Source organism: Agelaius tricolor, unplaced genomic scaffold, assembly GCF_023055355.1.
Source record: "Agelaius tricolor isolate 1412-34295 unplaced genomic scaffold, bAgeTri1.0.p SCAF_6, whole genome shotgun sequence".
NCBI lineage: Eukaryota > Metazoa > Chordata > Aves > Passeriformes > Icteridae > Agelaius > Agelaius tricolor.
In genome coordinates, this window is record NW_027269266.1 from 14,912,391 (window position 1) to 14,936,692 (window position 24,302).

A 24,302-nucleotide genomic window follows, 5' to 3' on the forward strand; every position below is an offset into this window, starting at 1 on the left:
TAAAAAACCCTATTTTCTCATCTTCATCAGAGCTTCTTCTTAGTTAAATTGGTTTTTCAACATCAAAATGGGGTCTTACTACTAGACCCTTAAAACAAAAAGAATGGTCTACTTCAGACATAAGTCTTCTCTTGGAGAGGGAGGCAAAGACCTCATGCAAGCCACCAGGGACTTTGCTATTGCTATTGATTGTACAAGGAAGGTTCACAGCAGGATACAACTCCAAGACAAATAGCAGGATAAATAAATAATGTCACCATTATTCTGCTGACATGATAGGAAATCTCTTCCCAGCAAATCTGTAAATGCCCATTCAGGAGCCCAAATGAAACTTCAGATAAATGCAACTGTCCTGAAGTTACTGCATCAAAGAATCAGTGGGGAAAGCTTATTACCATGTGACAGACCATTCAGTCTACTCAGACACTCTATAAGGGCTATAAATATGAGACTCAGCGGGAACCAGAGAGTAACAGACAAGCAAGAATCTTAGCAGTTTGCTCAGTTTAATTGATGACTTTGAAACAATCTTGGAAAAACTCTTCTATGAGATAATAAGAGATGAGAAAAGTTGCCATTGTTGGAATTCAAGCATTCAATTACTTAATTTTTCATAATTTATTTTTAAAGTGAAATCAAAGTGTAATAGAATTAAATGAACATAGGCCTTCAAGGCTGCTACAGATTTTCTTTGTTGACAGCTATATCCTTGCCAGCACCCTACACTGAAAGTGCACTACCAGCTCCATTCATTTGAATTTGGGGCTCTGTGTTGCAGAGTTTTGTTGAATACTGGTAGAACAGAAGGTAGCAATGATTCACAGGGGGGTCTTATGCAGCAAAACATTAAGAAAGCAAAGGCAAGGAATCTGTTTCAATGTCAAACTGGAGCAAATGTGTCACAATCCATGGCTGATAGACATCACTTTGAAGGCAGTACACTCCTTGAAAAACCATGAATGTTTTCCTTAGGGCCCCCAAAGGTGTGCAATTCAACTTTGTAGAGACAAGCACTGGCTTAATATAAAGCTATACAGAGAAGATTGCAGCTTTTGAATCCTTAGGCTGCAGCTGAGTATTGATGAAAAACCATTTTATGACCTACCTTGTCCATTAGGAGTAGACTCTAGAGCACTTTTTTTTTTGCTTCCTACCATCCTGTCCTTCTCATTAGCTCTTCTTTATGAGGCTGAACTGAAATCAATGAACATATTTCATATCTAGATCTTTAGTTTCTTCACACTTCAGTTTTCATTAGTTTTCAAAGTGTCTGTAATTTATTTTTCTATTCACAAGTACTTGATGCCTCTAAACTGTGTATTAAATGCAAATTCCTATTCATGTGAAACCTCTGGCCTTATGAAGTGAATACACACAATACCCTGCAAACACTGCAGCCATGCCTACTGTTTTTGGGAACTCCAGCAGCCAGAACATCCTCCCTGAGACTCAACTGCTGCTGAAGGCTAATGGCCCCTTCACTTCCTATCTTGCCAATATGGCACTCTTAAGTTACTCATGTGGGAATTAAGAAAGTACAGCATCCCTAAAGGCACATCTTAACTACAAAGAAAAATGGGAAGGGACATGCAAATAAAGGAAATGAGAATTCCACTAAAAACAACAGTTTTGAAAACAACATCGGCAATGTCTTTAAACTTGCACACCTGAAGACTACAATAAAATTCCTGAGAAATCACAAGAAACGAGGTTCACACCCTAGGATAGGATGAAGAAAGGGTGTCTAATGCACTGCACAGAATGTGTATATGCTGAGTGAACTATCAGGTATGCCCACCAGCACAGCATGTAAAGGCAGCTGCTCCATCTGTGCAAAATCTTCCTCTATCAAGTTTCCACTTCAGCTGAAATGTCAGAAATTGTCATCTAGGGAGAAAAAAGCAGAATGTGCACCAAAGATGAAAACCATCCAGGCATAAGCACATCAAGATGCCACTGTGGAGCAAAAAAAAAAAAAAACAAGGAAAAAGGATTGGCTGATTTACATTAGAAAAAGAGGTATGTTTGCAAAGCCAGCATGCTTTAATATTTAAAGATGTATCACACATCAATAGCCTGTGATTACCTCATTCTGAATTACTGTATCCTATTGCGGCTGCAGTGAGGGAGAAAAGACATTCTTGATTTCTCAATATTAGAAAGGGGAACTACAGCATAAATTTGCATGTTGCCTTTCCATCTATGTGCAGTTCTGTGCAGTATTTAAAATTGCACTGCTTACGGAATATCTCCACAGTTTTGAAATCATATTTAGCAGAACACTGAAATATATTTACACTAAATAAAAAAATGGGATAGTGGTGGCAGAGAGTATCTAGCCACCCTGAACTCCAAAATAAAAATCTGTATTTGACAGACTAAAAACCATATTAAAACAGTCTGTAGCTATTATTTGCCACATTTCCCTCAAGAGAGAGAAAATTATTTATTCCTGTTGATGATTAGGCATATGGTCCTGTTAACTGTATTTACCTTGATTGGTGTTCAAAATGTATATTTTCTTCCTCTCATTAAAAGTATTTATATTTCTGTATTTCCAACAGTTCCTGAATGTTCATAAAAGGGGGGTTGGGGGAGGGTAGGGGTGGAGAAGACCAGTACAATAAAATGTCATTTAGTTCAAAATTTCCAATATTTGGAAATGGTCTTGAACAGGGCAAAGCCCTTCATTCCAAAGGGCTCTATCACAGTCCATCATTGTTAATGCCATATGACAACACCATTCCAAATGACTATGTTGAACTCCAAGGATTTCTTCCACTATTTTTCAGAGCTGAAAACAACCTCTTCCAAGTGTGCTCACTACTACCAATTTTACCTTGACATGCTGGGTTTACATCCAGAGACACTGGCCAGAGGGGCAGCAGGAAGATGGAAAGCCCAGACCCCCATGCTCGCTCTCTGTTCCCCCATTTCCAGAACCTGGCAGCACCACAAGGTGATGAGATGAGGGCAAAGTAGTTTGGCTTTAGTGCAACTACTCTGGAGCCTTTAGCATTGATCTGAATGAGAATTCCCAGCAAACAAGACCCTTCTGAAAAGGTCTAGCATGAGTCAAGGCTGGCAGCAGATTCTCATCTCTCCTTCATCACAAAGTAGCAATTAGTCTCTTCCACTCTATGGCTGAGATCAACTTCTGTGTTCTCTTTGCCAGTAGAGGTTCTTGGCATTTCTTAAGGGCACTTACAATTCCTCCCAGCAGTTGTATTCTACCCAAAGCTCCCTGTTTGAGGTGCTGGGCTGCTGTGCAAAGGTCAGTTATTTTCAGCTCTTCTTTCCCATTCATTTGAAAAGGCAGCCTTATAACTGATGAGTCTTTGAGGTTGTTTGCAGGTAATGTCCTTCCACAGTCAAGTACTTTAACAAAAACATGATTACAACACAGCTGGTTTTCTCTTTAAGGCTCTGGTAGATTTCTACCCCTATGTTTGGTCTGCAATTTTTTTTAAAATCTGATTTTTATTCATAGTTATTTAAATGTTCAGTTTCCTTCCAGTAGCTTTGCTACCCTTACACTGTATGTAATCAATGCTGCAGTAGTCATTCCCTGTTTGAGCTTTCCCTTGGTCCATCCATTCCTTGGATGAATTCTACTATTTTGTTGATGCTTTTTCTTAGAAAATCACTGTTCAGCTTCTCATTCTTGAGAATATTTGTTTTAATATGATTTCTGTCCTTGTCTAAACAGCTACTTTTGTTAGCTTAGCCTCATACTTTTTGGACGTGTTTTTTGTGGTGAGGTTTGCATTATTAAATCAATACTAATGCCACAGCACATAAAGATGTTTGCTAGTATCACCTTGAGCTGTTTTGTTCCTTGGTTTTTCAACTTAGAGAATGTTTTGCACCTCTGTATGCAGCCATGAGTAAGGCTGAAAGTTGTTCTGTAAGATCCTCAAACTCTGTCAAAGCCTTTGACAACCAAGGGAGTAAGAGGAGCCTGTTCCTTTACAGACTCCCCTGTAAGGAGATTGCAAGTCTGTAAGACTCCTCTAAGACACATAACACAACTATCAACAGCATTGAGCCTGATCCTTGTTTTGCATCCAGTGTCCCTTTCTTTCTCTGACACTGCAGAAGCCTCACCATCTTCCAAGGTCATATTCAGGAAAATCACTCTGTCAGAGCAGTCAAAATAGAATTCTAAAGTTTTCACTATTGAGGAAAGATCTCTTTTTCCCAGATTTCATCACACAATTCCCTCAGTGGCATTAAACTGGTGCTGTCAGGTGCTGTCAGCTTTTCTGATGGAATTTCACAAATTTTCATCTCCCTTGAGTTTTTGAGCCTCTTGCACCTTGTGCCAATACCAGGTTCAGCTTTCACTACTGATTGGCACAAGGGCAGTCCACAGAAAAGATTTCTTTGAAGTGATCCACATGTCTGATTTCCCTTCTGTATTATCTATGAATAATTTTTCCTCTTTTCTCTTTGTTCGGCACATTTCCCCCATTTACTCTCCAGCTGAAATGCTTTGCCTTTTCCCACTATAGCAGTAGCATCTCCTCTTTATCTATTATATTTTTCATCTTTTTCTGTGTTTCCCTACAAATCTTTTCACTAGTGGTTTAGCTTCTGCTACTCCTTCTGTGCCTTCTTCCAGATTTTTTTGTGTTCTTATCGTTTTGGAGTTCTTCCTTCTCTTGGCAATGGGCCACCTTTTCTGCCTGTGACTTTCTCCAGTTATGACTCTTGCAGTTAAATAACATTACTGCTGAGCTGATCTCAGGGCTGCTGAGTCACTTTCACCTGTGTTTGACAAAGCCTCAAATGAATTCCATGGCACTGATCAGAGCTTTGTCACAGTATCTTTTTGCTATTCCATTCTGCTCTTTTGGCCAATTCCAATGACTGTTGAAGTCACTATTGTGCACTTACATTTACAGGTTGGCAATGGTCAGATTGGTCAGTGGTACCAGTAGTTTGGATCAACTGTATTTTGGAAGAACAAGCTGAATTTTGTTCTGTCACCTATCAAATGTGCAAGTCTACATGAGTAACTACAAGGTTTTCAAGAAGAGACATGGAATCTAACTGAATGATGCTTTGCCAAGAGAACAAGAGATATTCTGGTTACACTCTAGTGTCCTACCTCACTTTATGGCCTGTGCTGCATTATTAAAGAAGCACACAGTGATCCTTCCTGATCTATCCTCCAAGTTTCCAACAATAAAATTATGACCTTAAGCACCAGATATTTCACCAAAACCACTGTGTTTAAACATCCAAAAATATAGAAACATATATAGAAAGATATATATATATAGAGAGAGAAATATCCTCCATGATTCCTTCCTATCTGAATTGCTTTATAATTTGGGATCTGTAGCATTCTTTACCAGTGAGTGACATAAAGCAACTAAAAGTTTTGTAATGCAACTACTTCTTTTTTTAAAGACATTTGAGAGATTCCTTGAACATTTGAGAGATCCCTTGATCCTTAAACCCTCTAGTGATACCCTAAGAGGAACCATGAATATATATCTACGTTTGCACATCAACATCTCACTACTGCACATGATTTTATATGGTACTTCCTGTCCTGTATTTTCCTCTGCCACCCTTGGTTACCTACAAATAGTGCAGCTCACCTAGACCCTTGAGACCAAAATTTTAAGAGCTTTTGGTGGCAGACCTTGGAAAAAGTACTCTCATATCCCCATGCTCATAATCCCCCTTCACAGAGCTACAAATAAATTTGTAGGGTATCACATTCTCACAAAAGCCCACTTCCCACATTTGCCCATGGACCCAGAAGTTTTGTTACTTATCACCATCTGAATTTCCAAGTGTGAAAGTTGGACCTACTGATCTTTAGTTCTTGTCACTATTATAAGGAGTCTTTATAAATACAGATGTCACATTTCCTATCTTCCATTGCTCCTCTACTGCTCTTAATGTAAACTTATTACACAATAAATAGTTTGGCAGTTTTTCTTGACAGAAGTCTAAAGAGGATTCTTCAGAGGAACCTTAAGAAGTTCTAGAAGATGAGACTTAAAACTTCAGAGATTTGTAGAAGTGCCTCCAAAGAGAAGCCTGGCTTTTAAAAGCCAGTCTTCTGGCTTGCCGTAGGCTTTGCCTATTTATTACCATTTATTTTGTCAAGATCTGAGTGGGAACTCACAAGCTGCTATTTAGCAGGTTCTCTGTAGAGTCTTATTATTACGGCCTAGGTGAGTAATAATGATCTGTCAAAATGAAAAGTGTATCATCCCATTTTGTCAGTAACACTTAGGCAGTAATTGTCAAAAAGGTCTTTGTTCTCATGGCTGTGCTCTGTGGCAGTGCAGGGCTCCATCTTTCACCTGTGGTTGGGCTTTCAGCAACTGCCTTGGATCTCACATATATTTCACACTGTTGACAAAACCAGGCTGTGGCAATTTTCCACTGTAAGTACTGCTTGGTCATAAAAAGTACTAGTGTGATCTGAATAGCTGAGGTATTCCTTCACTTCCCTAAAATACTTGTGATCTCTCTCTGCTCTTACTGATACGTTGATCTTTTTTAAGACAAAAAAATGTCTTGTCACTTCCATCATAAGCTGAAGGATGCCTTTAGACCTTTATCATTCTTTTTGTGAATTATTACATATCACTGCCAAGGTGCCTGGGGTGTTTCTTCCCTAGTGCTTTCTGTTGGCAGACCTTAACTTTTCAGGACCTTAGTTTTTTGAAAGTAGTAATTACCAGGAGCCCCCATGAAGCAGAAGCATTGAGAAGCCTTCAGCAGTCACTTTTACTACAGAGGTAATTTGATCCCATTTATCTTCTGATTTTACTGATCAACAGACAGATCAAAATGTCATGTATCTACTCTTCATTCCTTTCAACACTGAAAGGGCCTTAATTGAACATCTTTTATTTTCAACTCCCATCTTTTGCTCCCTTAAACACTTTGAAGTTTGCTTCTTGATATAGTAGCAGTATGCTGTTCTTTCTGTTAAAGTGTTGCATTAAAAACTATTTTTTGCAACCATTTGAATATTGTAGTGCTACACGTGGGAGAGAATCGAAAGAAATGCTCTTCTCTGACTCCCACACAGCACAATGGAAATGAGCAGTTTAACACAGCAACTTTAATCACAGACATAGATACTAACCTAATTGTGGTTTGCTTCACTAACAGTTGGAAATTCTCAAAAGGGCAGATATTTTGAATATACTTCAATATGTGTTCTCTCATATTCATGATTTTACCTCCTTGGCAGAGAGTACATCATAAGCTACTAGTTTTCTTCCTTCACTCCACATTTCTGTCATTTCCCAATATAACCAGCAGTTTTCTTATGCAAATACTCATTGTTCTCAGTATGTTTGCCCTTCATACAACTTCTCACATCGTGGTAAACACACAAGATCTTTTTCATGCTGTACTAACAAGATAAAAAACACTAAAGGAATATCCAAGAAAAACTCAACTGAATGACATGAAAAGGAATGAAAAATCCATCAGTTTCTATTCCTTGAAAACATCAGTCATGTTTCACCATATTATTTCTTTTGTTTCACCATATTATTTGTTTCACCATATTATTTCTTTTGTTTCACCATATTATTTGTTTCACCATATTATTTCAGGTTTGTTTCACCATATTATTTCTTTTGTGTCATGTTTCCTTCCCTTTTCCTTGTGAGATACACATTTAGAGAAAAGTTAACTTTCCTGTAAGGTACCAAAACTGTAATTGAATCCATCTCTGGCCAACTGAAGGAATGGCAGTGTCTCAAAGGCATAATTTTTCTTGCAGGGAAAAAGAATGCTTTGTTTTATGACTGATTCTCACACATTCATATGTCATGATTACCAATGGTAAGAGGGAATCTGGAAAAAAAAAAGCACAAACTTTTTCCTAATGACTGAAAAGCACTTCAGAGACAACAAAAGATGTGTATATGCTGCTTTAGTATTGCTTTGGTATTAAAGATTCAGATTCCATGTGTTTCTTTATTCATAGACCACTTTGGAGAACTAACTAACCATCACAAATGTAAAAATGTGCTATTCATCACTAGCAGGTTTTGTGAAACAGAAGATTTCTGTGTTATGTCTAATAAAGATACATCCTCTTACTGTAGCAGATATCTCTATCAGAACATATGCAGGTGTACAAGTGCAAGAGTTAAAAGTATTTCTCAACCTGTTTGTGAGAAAATATAAATATTTCCTATAAAACAATCAATATTGTGTGTGTAAAAAAGAAGTGAAGCCCAGCTTGCAATAGCTACATATCACTTTCTAAGTCTAGAAATAGCTTTCAATCACAAGAAATGCTTGTCATGATGTTGTTTAGGACATTAAAAGTGAGTAACATTAACAGATTAAAACCTCACAAAATCAGAAGGAAGTTCTTCTGCCAAGTTAATGTCAAGCAACTAAACAGATGCCTACAACAAACTTTTCATAACAAAAAAGCTTTATGAATGCAATTAAGTCCGTAATTTGAATTATTTACTATAATATCATTAAATACAAAGACACTGGCAGAAACAGAAGAGATAAAAAAAAGGAATGTTACTGCTCGTTCTGTGATTTCCTGGCAGGATATTAAAATCTTTCAAAATGAGCCACGCATTTGTAACACAGACACTGCAGGATCAGGTAGACTGTGGGATCAAGTGTTCCAAAAACCAAAATGGAAATACTTATCTAGATATAGAAAGTGGATGAAGCTATTAATTTCAATAATGTAGCATACTGTGTGCACACCTACGTTTCCCAAATGCAGGTAGTGAATATATGTCATCTTCAGTTCATTTCTTTTAAATAAATTTGAAGTTTCAGAGAATTTTCTGCATTTACTGAGGCAACAGTGAGGTTCTCTGATGTTACCAGATTTTCAGGGAGGTAAAAGCAGAAAGTTCATTAGCTTAGTACATAAATGCTGCATCAGCAATTTACAGATACTCCTTAGTATACTCTTGCTGTAGTGAAAAAATAATAATCTTTAACCAGAGAACCACATTTAAACTCTCTAGGAACTAGAATTATTCAGAAAGATTTCTCTTTGCCATAATTATTTTCCAGCCAGACACTCAAATATATTGAAACCAAACATCATTCCCAGTAGCGGTAATGCAGAGACTTTCATGATCCCAAGTTTCTAAAAACCCCACGTACCTTTAGATATGTGCATATTTAACTGGCCTGATTTTCCAAAATTACTTAATAGTTTCCTTGATTTTTGCTGAACATCTATAAATGCAAGCATATTTCAGTGGAAGACACAAATTGCTCAGCTTTTTTTCTTCTTCTTCTTCTTCTCCAAAACCACATAAACAATTCAGGAAAACATTCCTGTTTGGAAATCCCATCCTCCCCTTGAGCTGCACTTCTTGCCTGAGAAACTGTCATCGACATATTTTCTGAAAAATCCTTTTGCTAGGATTTTTCTCCTGAGAAGCTGAGAGGCCTCAGGAACAAAATGCAAACAAGAATTATTTGCTGCTGTGGAATGCAACAGGTGCATCTTTGATTGGTCTCATGTGGTTGTTTTTAATTAATGGCCAATCACAGTCCAGCTGTCTCGGACTCTCTGGTCAGTCACAAAACTTTATTATCATTCTTTCTTTTCTGTTCCTTGTTAGCCTTCTGATGAAATCCTTTCTTCTATTCTTTTAGTATAGTTTTAATATATCAATTTCTTTTAATATAATATATATTATAAAATAATAAATCAGCCTTCTGAAACATGGAGTCAAGATTCTCATCTCTTCCCTCGTCCTGGGACCTCTGTGAACACCACCACAAGGGACCCTCAAAGTGGGAAGCTGTAGAACAAAGATGAACGAGCATATACTGCACAGTGAGGAGCAGGAACACCCAAATAAACCCAGGGTTTACCTTGGCCTTGCGGAAGTGGTAGACCACCAGCATGCTGATGAAGTCCAGCAGCATGCAGAGCGTCTGGAAGGAGATGATAGCCAGCCGTAGATACTTGTCCTCCTGTGCATAGCAGGGAGTATCATCTGTGCAGAAAGAACATCCTTCTCTGCAGGGCAGGCAGGTGTAGACTTCCTCTGACAATTCACCACCAGAAAAGCGATTTTCTGCATCCTTTCCTGAAAGTATCAGAAGCACAAGGGGAGACACCTTTAGTTGTAGGGGAGGGGGAGTTCATCACCAGTCCTCTGCTGGGCTTCTTTCCCTCCCATTCTCTCTCAATAGGTTACAAAATAGCTCACCCAGTGCTGCTTTTCTCACTTAACCATCCTTTGTAACATTCAGAAAACCAAGACCAATGAGGGAAAGTGAGCTTTTTAAACATCAAATGCTTTCCTGTTACATTTAAAGTGGGCTAAATTGGCACAGGAAATTCTATGAAGAATTTTGAATGGGGAAAAAATTACATTAAATATTTGAGAATAAGGAATGGATTTTACACAGACAGATGCAGGGCAGACCCATTAACTACCTAATGTTCATAGTACAAGCTCTGATCCCATTTCAGATTGTTCCTCAGTTTTATAAAAATGCTATTGAGTGAATTAATGAGTTTTAAATTAGATGAAAACCTTCTTAATTAACATTTACTCAACAGGCTGTTGCATGATTGCACTACTCTGTCCCCAAAGCAAAACCAGTGCACTTAGTCTAAGTATAGTCTTCCATTGTTCACACAAGCACACCAGGAAGTAGACACACCTATTTTGTCTAGGAAAATCAATTGCTCTTGAACTGACAACTCATCCATCAATGTGAACCCATCAAGAGGACACACAGAAGGATTCCTAATTTTTCTGATCTATGACACTTGCCCATAAACCTTTGTAAGGCTGCTTACCCTACAAGCCATGAATAGAATTAAAAGGTGAAAGAGAAAGGTGGGGCGGGGAGAGAGGGGGGGAGAATATTGTTAAATAAAAGGAAAAGAAGAATTTGTTGAAAATGTTTGTTATAGGTAAGACAGCCTTAGGAGCTCACAGAAACAACAAAATGACAAAATGTAGCTGAAGCCAAATCAATGGGTGTGTTATAATGTGTGATAACTCCTCTCACTTTTCACAATGCTAGAGAACTGCTTCAATTTCTTTGATCAAAATTCTCCTTCTCTGTCAGGGAAAGTAGTAAATCATGCATTGCTGAGTCCTTCAAGAGACAACCTATCCCACCTATGCTGCACATACACATGGGCTTATGCAACTCTCTTCAGACTTTCAGCTTGAAGCAATTGAAGCAGAAGGTTTTCTACAAGAGTAATTACTTCTTGCTTTCTCAAATCCGTGGCTAAATGTGCATGAACACACATGTGCTGCCAGGCAAAGCCTGGGAAAGGGACGGGGCCGTGCTCCTTGTCCTCAGTGTAGTAATGCTTCCCTCCCACATCCCAGAGTGAGTAAAGAACAGGATGGTATTTCTCACGCAGTTCGTGAATTTCTCTTTGGAGCTCTATTCTGAACTAAGATGTCAGAAACCTGAATATAGCAGAGTAGTGCTGACTCATGTTGCAAGTCAGTTTTCTAGATACAAGGAGTCAGCAAGAAGAGATCTTGTGCCTTTTTGACCCAGACTGTGTGAGGTAGGAATGGAAATCTTGGAAAATAACCATGCTTGGGCATACCAAGCAGATGGAGAGCCCCTAAGGAACACTAATGCTGAAGATATGCTAGAACTGGAACTTCTCTTCAGAACACACACCCATGGACCTCAGCCCATTACCATTCCAAGAGCTGTAGCAGAAACCACCTTCTCCAAATTTAACATCAGATCCCTGCTTCTTAATCACAGCTAGAGCAATAGACCCACGCTGTGCTCTGCCAGAGACAGAAGTCATAGTCTCCCACTTCCCATCTCCATATCCAAACCAAGAGTGCATTCCCTACTGTTCAAGTTTTCCACTTCATTTCCTCTACATTTAAGGTTATGTCACCCTTTTCACCATATATCTGTTCCTTTATCATTTCTATAGCTGCCTTCAATTAGCCCATCTCTTTAAAACCTCACATTTCTGAGCCCCATAAGCCATTTGTTAATATATATTTTATTGTGTCAACTAAATAAATTATTTGCAGTATAAAAACTTACACAGAGAAAAATATAGTTCAAGACCCACAGCTATGAGACTACTTGTCACAAATATTATATGAATACGGCTTGATAATTTAGCATGATTCTAAACTTGATGCACTTTACTTCTGAAATGTTCAACCTTGAAAGTCATTGCAAATACACTATATTCCATTTTATCAAGCAGTTTCTTATCAGAATCATATGTGGGAGTGTCTTCATATGGATGCTAATCACACACGACAGGGATAACAGTAAATAAACAGTTGCATGTTGAAGTGAATATCCCACAGGTATGACTTTATAGCACAACAGCAAACTTGTTTACATGTGTCTGCTGAGACTGGTATGGGCTGCACAGGGAGGTGGTGGAGTCATTGTCCCTGGAGGAGTTTAAGGAAAGACTGGATGTGGCACTCAGTGCCATGGTCCAGCCTATGGCAGTGTTTGGTCCTGGGTGGACTCAGTGATCTCAGAGGTCTTTTCCAATCTATTGCTTCTGTGGTATGGTGTGTTGTACACAAAGGAAGATCACTGATGCACATCTTCTGCACGGGCTGCCCTGCCAGCCAGGACTGATTTTTCTGTGAGTATCTTTTGACTATCAGATGAAGGTGGAGGTGCCTGAGGAGCAACACTGGGTGTGGCACTCAGTGCTCTGGTGGGGTTAGCAAGGTGGGGGTTGCTCACAGGTTGGACTTGGTGATCTCAGAGGTCTTTTCCAACCTACTGGATTCCATGATTCCATGTGATTGCTCCTTACAGCTAATAAAAGAAAGATCAAAAAAAATGGATCTACAATAAATTTCCCATAATGCAATGGGGAACAATTAACAATTCCTATGTGTTTGGAGGTTTTTGTTTTTTTTTTTTTTTTTTCTTCTTGACAAAAAGAAATATTTTTTTCAGCCCTTCTGAAATAAATTACTGGGGAAGAACTGTTCATTATATATACCACTGACATGGATCTTGTTCACCCACACCCTTGCCATGACTGTATGTCTCAGGGCACAGCTGCCCAAGGCATAGATGAACATTTCTGCCCTTTTTGCCTGGTCCTGTCCCTTCACCAGCATCAATGTAACATCAATTCAAGACACAGACAGCCCAAGCCAAGCCTAGAGTGCCTCTAACAGAACTGCTAGATGTTTCATTGTGCCTTGTCCAATCTCAGCAGTTCTTTAGCATTACATGTTTCCTGCAGTGAATAAAAAAATTTTTTCCTCCTCAAAAGATGACAAAAGATTCTAGACACAGTAAGGTCGATGGACAAGAAGTAACTTCTGCTTTGTGTAAGGTAGTAGCAGTTTCAGCACTGTCACAAATGAGATGGAAGCAAACACTGTGCTGCAGAAGTTAAAGCTAAAAATGAGGAAGGTGTAAAAAAAGAAAGAAAGAACAGAAATAAAATGTAGTAACCAAAGAATAAAAAGGATAAAAAGAAAGGAGAAAAGAACCAAGCAAAGTAGGTGGAAAGCAGGAATAGGGCACAAACGAAAATGAAGTATAATAAAATAAAACAAAAGCTTAAATGTTTCAGCTATTTCCGCTCCACCATATTTTTTTCCTAGCTCTTCTCTCTTCTATCCCAGTCTTTTCTGTCTGATTGGCCCATCTGTTTTTGAAATGTTCTCCTGAGGGTAACTCTTCATCAGCTTCAGTTCTCCTAAGGACACTTTGCCACGCAAGGGGTGCCTCAGCAGCTGTGACATTGCCAGCTGAGACCTTCCTGCAGAGTGAGAATGGCACCATAGACTGCTGAGAGCCAGGGCAGGGACTGCCTTGTCCCAAACCAAATCATCCTGCACTCCAGTCAGAGCTCAGCACATGAACACACAAAGCACAGTGCATGCTGAGCACTGAGCAGAACAAAAGACTGATTCTGCTCCTGTTCTATAATAGAGTAAATTAGGAACACTCCAGTCGCATCAGGGATGTTGCAGTAACTTGGTGAGAATGTAACTGGGCTTCTTGGCACCAAAACCTGGTCATCAGCCATGGTCATAAGCCTCACCCCAGAAAGGGATCACTTAAGTCAGTGACAACCTTCATATGTACAAATATCTGCATGTGCAGGTTCTGTTGAAGAAACAAAGCCAAAGGGCAGGTGCAAAAAATGAAAATTCTTGTTGAACTGGAAACTCCTCTTGGAAATTTTTATGTGATCATGGCAGTGTTAGAGACAGCAAAGACCCATATTCAGACAAAAGAATCACTTCTGTTGCAGGGCATGTTCCACATCCAAACAGCAAGAGTTGGGAATTTCTGCAGTATATGGATGATGGATTGCTAAAGGGCAAACTTCAAGGCTGAACAAAGCACCATTGCTCTGCTAAAGACTTTTCATTGCAAACCTGATTACCCCACAAGGCAGAGGACAGAAGTGCTTTAGAGAAGAGTGTTACAGGAATGTTAAAATATAAGTAATCATCTGTTGGTTATCCTATCTATACTAATAGTGCTACCTAAAAATGAGCCATTAGGAGAAAGTGCATAACCATGTACTCAAGTACTTACAGATTAATACAACTTGTGTAAATGAAACATGGTTTTTTTCTAAAATAAATTTCCAACCTCAAAAGACACCCTAGAAGTATGGTAATAACTTTGTTCCTTTCTAGTATTCAAGGTCCTCATTAACACATGCAGAAAAAATAGAAAGGTTTTACATATTTTGGCACCATCAGTTCTGAAGAACGAACACGGACTTGGGAGGGAAATGTCCTCCTACCTGGCTTCTTATTCAGTAAGAGAACAGCCTGAATTCCAGCTGTGCCCCTGTCCCAAACACTCTTTGGGAACCTGCAACATGTGCAGCCTTCCTGGGAGCAGCAACACCATGCTGCTTTAAGACAAGAAAGCAATTTGCAGAATCCTTGTGATTTGCAGAATCTTTCCAACACAGGACACTGTTTCTGTCACATTGCAGGTTCCCACAGAGCCAACCAGCAAACTGTGCGGAGCAACATCTCTGCAAAGCCATTTTATACAGTTATCTTTCAGATTCAAACAAAAACATTAATCTGGGCTGAAAGCAGAACCTTTCCTCCACCCAAAAACTGGACACTTCAGACACAATGTGAAACTGCAGCTATCCATATTTTGCTGTGGCACAAAATCCCAGAATCACTGAGAAATGCTCCCATTTCAGGACACAATACAATCCAATTTCTCAATTGAGTGAAGTACAAAGCTGGTCTTTTTTTTCTATCTATCTCTTTTCTGGTATCTTGAGACCTGCAAATCTTTGCTGCCTCTTTATTTTCTTCCACTAGGAATACTTCCTAAATGATTAACATTTCTACTCAGTTTCATCTCTTTTATCATCAGATTTCACCAACCTAGCTCCACAAAGAGTTCTCCAGGTCAGACAGTTTCTGTCAAAATTGCTTGCAGAATTTGTATCTAGAATTCCTATGTTAACATCACTTTGAACCACCAAACACATACTACAGCCATTTTAGCCATGTCATTTTTTCTTCTTTTCTTTTTACAGAATGCAGCTGTGTGACAGGGCCAAGTTTCCTTTGAACCACAGGCTTTTCTTATTACTTCAGTCATTTCCAGTCTCCCTGTTCACTTTTTGAAATCCTCTATACAACTTGGCAGATGGAGCTGCATCTGGATGAGTTAAAAGAGTTCTTCACTACAGTTTCAAAACTCGGGTTACCTCACAGCAACAAAGGTTCAAATCAAACTGGCCCCCTACATCCTACAATATCAGCATTTACAAACTTCTTTTAGACAAATTTCACTTTATTAGGAGCTAAACAGCCATTTTAAGGCTCTTCATTCTACAGCAGATGGGGCAAAGATGGAGGTATTGTGTTTTCCATCTAAAGACAAATTACTCTCCAGAGGACCCATGCTCTTGATGCTGACAGCAGTTGAAACCTAGATGACTAATACATACCAAACATATATATTTTACACAACTGACATGAAATAAAGTTAATCTCACCCCTAATGATCAATGTTGTTTTGATCTCAAGCCACATTTTTTGTGTGTGTTCTATGGCATTTGGTATGAAGTCTTCTTTATATGCTGTCTCATGGAATTAAATCCTAACTCCACCAGAACTCATTGCACTTCAGGAAGAACCAAACATCCTCCTTACTCTAGCAACAGATTCACACAGCCCAGAGAAACAGCACTATCACAAGGCTGCCCTCTGCAACACTTTATCATATGAAAAGACAAGGGAAACACTCAGCAGATAAACTGTTGAACAAACTGTGCTATTTATTCCACAAATATGCATAGGAGACATTATCTCCCATATATAAATATATGTATGTATGTATGTAAATTAAGTGATGATTGGTACTAGAGGTATTTCTCTTGGGAAGCAGAAGCAGCTGTTTTCACACAAGGCAGGAGATAACAGACACAGTCCTGGACCAAGCTCAGTGAAAGTCACTCACTGCCATTCCCTGGATATCTCACACAAACTGATCTCACAGTGAGAGCTGATGACATGAACCCATGAACCTCTGGCTAAAGGACAGTGCAAAGAAGCTGGGCATGAGATGAACCTGAAAGCAGGAGGCAGAGAAGGATGCCTGTTACACCTCCAAGCAGCAGCTTTGCACCTGTCACTGCAGCCTGAGCTCTACCAGTACAACTGCAACAATTTCAGCACAAAATCCATGCAGGATTTGGTCAGCAACAGTAACATGATGACAGTAACAGACATCAGCTTTGGGCATGCAGTTTGTCTGTCTTTCCTAACATCACCCAAGTTCTGCTTGTCCTGTTGTGGCAATTCAGTCTAAGAGCCATACAATGTGTGTCCTGAGCATGTTATCCATACATCCAGCCAGACTCCCAGGCTTGAACCATCTCTATTACCTCATCAGCATGTATTAGAGTTTGGATGCTCCTTTGAGTTCTCCTTTGCAAATGAAGTAAAATGAAAACAATTAAAGCCTGCACAAAGCTAGAGGCTAGGGCATTCTAATTTCCTCTGGCTAAACAGAAAATTAGTAGATTAATTTCCAGAATACTTGTGCATGAGCACAGATGCCAGAAATCTCTATTTCCCCTTAGCAAGGCTTCTTTTCATGTTTTTTAATTTATTTACAAATCAAATATTCTTCAAGTGGGTATGTTTTACAGGATCCTCAAGAGTATTGTGAATGACAAACCAAAGGGCTAGAACTCCTTAAGTGATTATATAATCTGAGACTTGCCAACCACTGGGATTTTACTGTATAACCCTGGCGAGGATAAAAAGCAGCCCTGCATTATTAATGCTAGCTCTGTGTTCTTTTTTTTTTTAACTGAAGCAAAGGCACTTACTCTGAAAGCTGTTCACTGAGAAGATGTTGGGATGATAGAATCCAGCCTTGCAAATACATTTGTAGGCTCCAAGCACAAATCCAAGGCCTTTAATTGGCATGCACTGTGAGAAAGGAAAAAAAAGAAAAGTCATGCAGATGATCACACAACTGTATACTCAGATGTACATTCAAGCATAAAAACATTACAAGATACTCTGCACAGACTTCTAAGAACAAATAGCACTCCTTCCAGACTGACAGTATTTCAGTATTTCCTCAGCAGCTTTTCCCATAGTCATATATCACTCCAGCTTTTTTGCCTTGTTGTTCATCTCCAACAAACAGCAAAGACAGCTATAATCAAGCCTGTCCCACTGATAAACTGACCAAGTGACAAATTTGACTCTTGCACATTTGATCGAGGCAGGACATTAGACAGCTGTGGCTTTTTTTGCTGAAGGGTTTCCAGCACTTTTCCCCAGCACAGCAGGTGGGTTTCAGGCAGCTGGAGCTCACACTGTGTGAGGAAGAACAGCAACACCTGCAGCTAAGCCCCAGCCTTCTGCTGGCAGCACATGCTGGTGCCTCCACAACAACAACAGCAAAGTGGAGCTAGTCCAGCTAAGAAAAAGACAACTTCTTGTTAGAGAAAATGGCTGCAGACATAAATCTGACCTGGCTGAAAGAGAAAAAAATCTATGCCAACAGGAGCCCCATACTTTTAAAATATCTTGTAATTTTTTGAGGTAGCAATATGTGAATCAAGTTTCATTTAAACTCAGTTTCACTGTTGCTTGCTTTTGACATCAGGTCAGCCACAGAAAATTCATTACTATGACAGAACATCTACTGTCAGACAATTTCTGTACATCAAATGGACTTTGCCTAGTATAGAGGGAAGAAACAGTCCAGCAACATAAAGGTAGAAACACTTGTAAAATGATGATTGCCAGAACAGTTTATTTCACTTCATCAGATGAAAGCAGACTACCAGACTAGATGCCTTTCCCATACCAATAGTGTAGGTGTCCCATAAGGTGTCCCATGAATATGAACTAGACACTAGCAGCTCCTCAGTGACCAATTGAATGATTTAACTAAAACAGCCTCTGTCCTCTCACCTCCATATTTTTCACTTGTTTGTGACTGTGACTTTAGGATATGCTTCAATATCTGCCTGTGCCTAGGAGGAAGATGCAGAGGGCAGGGCTCAGTAAAAAATGCCTGAGTATAAAAAAATCAAATGTACACAAGAGAGGACAGTCTGCACTGTAGACACTCTAGAAAAACTCAGGGAAAAAAAAAAGCTAAGAGTTTCTTATTATCTCAAATCTCAGCTTTGTGACATAATTCTGCCTGATGTTAAGGAAGCCACTATGGCACCATCTCTCCTTGCACCCTTTGCCAATCTGATGGCAGTGTTGTTGGAAACAATTAGCAAGTAGGAAACTGGTATGCAAGAACACTGAAAATTCATTCAGCCTTTGCATAAGAATGAAAGAAGGAAAAAAAAGGAAAGAGAAGGCCCTTTATTTTTTTTTCACATTATCTTCACCCTGCAGAAATGTGACTTTTGACAGGGTAGAGGACGAGACAAATTGAAGGGGAATGAGTGTGTGTGCAAGTCTGATGACAGCCAAACCTCTTTAAACAAGCACAGAAAGGTAGTTAAGTAGTAAAAATTCTTTTCCAGGTAAAAATTTTCTTCTGTGTTCTGGCTTCTTGCTTTGTAAGATGAAGGTACATGCTGCTGTAGAGACTGCATTTTCTTTTTGAAGAAAAGGAAGAAAATAAGTAGCTCCCACTGTATTATGTGAATGCTGCAGCACCCCAAGTACTGTATTCATAATCCTTTGCCACTGAACAAATTTAAAGGATCACAGAATCGCTCATATCAACTATGCTGCAGGTTCATTAATCTGTTCTGCATTAAAATCAATGCTTTACTGATGAATCTTTCACAGACATCCAATATCCACACCAAATAAAAACCTGCAACTTATTTTATTGTCTCTGGCCAGTTTAGAACTTGAAAATGGACAAAATACTTTAAATGCTGTTACCTTTCACTGGTCTAGGACATTATCCTTTTTTCCAGAATTTGGCAGCTGTAATACAGCTTAAAAACCATCAGTCAGATTGTTTCTTGCAGTCCACATGATCCCAGGCAAAGATGTAATAGGGATCAGAATATCATGTTGATAGGTGGGATGGAGAGGAAGAAGCCTAGATCTCTCTAGATGCAATTTCAAACTCTGAAATTCCACTGTGCTCAACATTGCATGGAAACAGAATTATTTACAGCCTGACTCTAAAAGAAATTGCAACACCTAGGCAGGAAAACCACTAAATACTATGAGGCCAAAAATGAGAAAAATACTTTCTCTGGAAAGAAAAAACTTCACTCTCTTTACAAAAGATTTAACAGATGATATTTTATTAACCAGTAGTGGCAAATACTATGGTGAAAAGGGAAATAAATAAACTGTTTTCTGCTGTACAAAAGGAGTTTAGCAAACAAAGTCCGGACTTGTTTGCTATGTTTATTTACAGATAAAGGCTTTTCCTGGATGTCTGTAGGTGAATCTACACGACACAGAGCAGGCAGAAGCAAGCAGCTTTTATCCTTGCCCTGACAAGTGGCACCTGGTTCAGGTGGCAGACTCTGAGCCCAAGCCCTGCAGAGCTGTACCAGCCCAGCCCAGAACGGGCCATGGGCTGCAGACCAGGAACCCAGGGAGCACAGGAACTGAGTGATGCACAACAGGCTCTGCAGACACAGCCAGTAAAATATTCATCTGCTGGTAGGTTACTTGGGATTTGATCCATATGGAACTTAGCATTGAATAAAAGCAGATGTGTGAAAAATACCTGCTTCCACATAAGCAAAAGGAAGCAAAAAACTGACCTGGTTTCAAATTTCATTATAAATGTGAAAGCATAGCCCTGGGAATAAACCCACCATATCCTGAGCATTTCTGCCTCATCAGTAGTCATCAGCTTTTGAAAAATCATACTTCAATCAATTTAGAAAAGCAGCTACCTTAGGCTGGATCAGAAGCTCCATTTAGGCTTGTATCACACCTCCTGTGCCAGCAGCCAGTGTTGGGGCAAGCAGTGAAAGATGCAGGTGGCTACTGAGTGATCCATCACTGACATGCCCTTCAGGACACCACATTCCCAAATGGAATTTGTATTGCTTTAACCTCCAGTTCTTATAGATGGCTTGGTTGCAATTAAGATCAGCTTTATCATCATGTTTGCTAAAGAGAGAGTAATAGGTGTCTGTAGAATTCACAGAGTGCATTTATTCCACTTGTCTGTTCCCTGCTATTACATTTTCAGCTTTACAGTATTAGTATAATGTAATGACTCCAAATCTTTTTATAGTAAGCTTTAAATCATATGTTCAGCTCAAAAAAAAAAACTTAGATATTCCATGAATATTTATCTTGAAATTATTTATAAACAAATAACTCCTAAATCAACACAAGATTCTAACACATTTAAACACAACATCTAAAGCAGTTTTTTAAAAGTCTGTATTGGTTTAATTTTATGCTGCTTGTTGTAAAGGACGAAGTTGGTAAAATCTAATGTGATAAAGATTATCTCTGTTGGAAAAAAAAGAAACCCTTCAAATAATTTGTGCAATTGCTTTGGAAGTCTGAGCCAAATCTTCTGGCACAAGAGAGACAAAGCCCTTCATCAGATGTGATTAGCCAGAAACCAAGTGAGGAAGTATTCAGCAGACACACAAAGTAGGTGAGACACCCAGAAGGGGAGAACAAGGCAAAAACAAACAAGTAGCTTCAGAGAAAGCAGGTGGCATCATGTCCCACATGTAATTTAGAAATTCAGATATAGGACTAAACAAATCCATACTGTGGGGCATTCTAGAGCAGAGGGGGCAAACCATCAATTTTAAAATATAAGAAAAAAAAAAAAAAAACAACCAAAAAAAACCCAACTAAAAATGCACTAAAAATACAGCAAATACAGCCAGCCTTGAGTTGGGTACTTCAAGTTTTTCAAAGAGCAGCTTTCAAAATCTGTATTTCCACATGCATACAGTAATGAGCTTGTCTCCCTTTTCTAAAGCCAACTTCTTGTTCAAAGGATGTAGTAAGAGCAATGTCATGATAGATAAAGTTTAACAAAGATAATACAAGTTAGCCCATGTTTCTTTGCTCTGGTTAGGGGCAGCACATAAGGGATTTCTAGAAAATGCAATGTATAGAGTAATTTTGTACCTGGCACACAATAGCAGCTGCAGCAGGTTGGTGCCCTGCAAAACCCCTTGCAGGAGGATTTTTCTGATGCTGTTTACCACTCACGTGAAGCACATTCACTCTTTAAAAAAGCAAAAACACCAAAACAAGCAAACTCCCCTACAATAACAAGAAATAAATTAAAAAAAAAATAAAGAAGATAAAAGCCAAAGTCTTTTGGCCTAAGACAGTGACAGCTGTCATTGAAAAGGCTCTACCCATTGTCTTTTCTCACTTCATTTACCCTTCAAGCCCAGAGTGTTGTGTTACCGTGTTTGCAGTGTGTCACAGGTGAGCAGTGAGCACACCACACGTCCCAGAACCTTGAGCATCACCTGGAAGGCCCTGCTTGCCTCCAGACAGCTTGGGAGGCAGCCAGCTTGCCAACCACACTGCTCAGTAGCTTTTCTACTCCAACAGTACATTTTGGTTCAAAGAGACAGGACAGGGTTGGCCACTCTACGTTTACTGCAGGGTTACTTAGGCCCCTGTAGTTCTCCTCCTCCTTTCTGAATGCATCTGTGGAGGTAATTACTTTCTATATTCAAGTTAAAAATGTGTTTTCCAGCAACAGGAGACAGAATAAATCTGTCAGTCTTTAAATCTGAGTCAGTCAAAGCACAGCAACAGCTGATCTGATTCACTTTAGAGCAAAGGTAGTTGTCAGGACAATATTTGTCTTTATAGTTTGATGCTTTGCTAAAAATTCTTCAGTGCTTTTTAATTTGATTTTTCACTATTCTGCTTTTGTTAAGAGTAGGATGAGAATAAGTAGAGATGGACAGGAGCCTCAGCTCATTCACACAAATAATGATAAGTGACACATGACTACTGACAAACCATGAGCAGAAAAGTTAATGTCATTCACTAAATATAAGGGACTGTAGAGGCTTTAATATCTAATTAGTCTCTTTTGAAATGTGACTCAGTTGGGTGATCAGGCTTGTGTTTGAGGACACACAGGACTGACTCCCTTCTGGTTCTCCTTGTCTTCACTTCAGCCATGATGATGTTATCAGCCCACTGGTGGACAAACACTACAAATACACAAGCTAGCCAAAAAAATAATGGTGGAAGTGGAGCATTTTGCAAAGAAATGAAGAGAGGAGATCAGAAATATGTACAAATCATAGTACCTTCTTGGAAGATGGTGAAAGGGGACTAAGTTTAATTGAGCAGTGTTGAAGGCAGGTTACATGGGGACCATGGTGGGGCTAAGGAGCAGAAAACCCATCAACAGCTGTTGCCATGCACATGGAGAACCCAAGTCAGCTTACAAACAGCTTCCCACAGTCAGGATCCTTTACAGACAGCTCAAAGTACAACAATTACAGCAATTTTCAGAGGATGGGTAGCTTGGACACTCATAGGGTCTCAGTAATGATATTTTTTAAGACAGATTTTTCATTACTGCTGAAAATATCTGTGTAATCTACAATCAGACTACTTCAAAAATAAAAATCTCTTTATTTTATAGTGTGGAATTAACATTGATAACCTGAATATTATTTTGGAACACATTAAACTTTGCTTCTGGTTAAGATACTAAACAGTAAAATCACAATGTCTCCTCTCCTAGAAAACTGCACTGCAATTACAGGGGAACCTGTTAACAGACACCAAAGGGACTGAGAATTTTATAGCCATTAAATAATGCAGTGTAATTAATTCAAAGGCACTTTCACAGGGCCAGATATCCTTGGCTTTGAAGATGAGTTAAGACATTTTTCACCATTAGCACAGGTTAAACTTCATTTAGAGCAAAGTTTAGTTCACTTCCTCAGGGTCTTAATTAAGAGAGAATTCTCTTCATAATGTCTCTACAACCCTTCCTTCCTATCACTAGGGTAATTCTGGGCTCTACATATGGCCAATACTGGAAATATCCACCATTATCTGCAGTTCCAGAAGCTGTCAAGTAATATGCCAAAACACACAGAGGTCCTTTACCTCTGGATGTCTGGTTCTGCCAGCTAGTTCTGCATTCATCTGTAGCTTGGCAGCAACTGTTGCAAAGTTTGCCTGGAAGATGAGCCACAGAGTGAGACAGGGGATTAAGAAAGCTTGCCAAAACCTGCAAGAATGTGAGTCATTTCTGAAATAATTTTGGGGTGGGGAGGAAAGCTGTATCTATTCCTGATCCCTACAAAAGATGCAGTGTTTTAAGAAATGCAGAAACCCCTAACTTTGTATTCCTTACCGATGAAAATTTTTTAATCAAATTTTCAGTTGGCCCATCTCTGCCAATAAATGCAATTAGTGGCCCTATGACAATGCAAACTAGTTCCATTCTGAAATCCATTTTACACATTTATAAATTTTATTAAAAATATTTATTTACAGTACTAAAACCAGACTTTCATATTTTCTTCCATAGGTCAATAGGAAATACTAAAATAGCCAATCCAACCCAGTAACTCATCAAGACAATTGTGGTGCTTAAGCACAGAAAACTTATTTGGAATAGGAAAGAGTAAGAGGAGGTGGGGGTGCACAGGAATTGCACAGCTCATCCCACAGAAGGGCACAGCCAAACATTCAGGAGACTGCACTGTTCTTTGGAAAGAGTCTGACTGTTGAAGTGCTTCCAGCATGGACAGCCTGCTGGCCCTGCTAGCAGGAAAGGGAAAAAATTTCCTATGGTTCATCCAAAAGCTAACGAATAGCTGCTATAATCAGTAGGTCATTTAGACACACAATTCAAGGAGGGGAATAAAATGG

General features: G+C 39.1%; 1 protein-coding gene across 1 annotated transcript in view; it reads right to left on the reverse strand.

Annotated features, from left to right (window-relative positions):
• GPR158 (G protein-coupled receptor 158) overlaps positions 1-24,302 on the reverse strand; it is a 187,172-nt gene that overhangs the window by 90,206 nt on the left and 72,664 nt on the right. Inside the window, exons 3-4 of the mRNA XM_071428788.1 lie at positions 17,330-17,432; positions 9,865-10,082 (exon numbers count right to left, since the gene is read on the reverse strand). Coding sequence (XP_071284889.1) covers positions 9,865-10,082; positions 17,330-17,432 — 321 coding nt within the window. The remainder of the gene's footprint in view (positions 1-9,864; positions 10,083-17,329; positions 17,433-24,302) is intronic.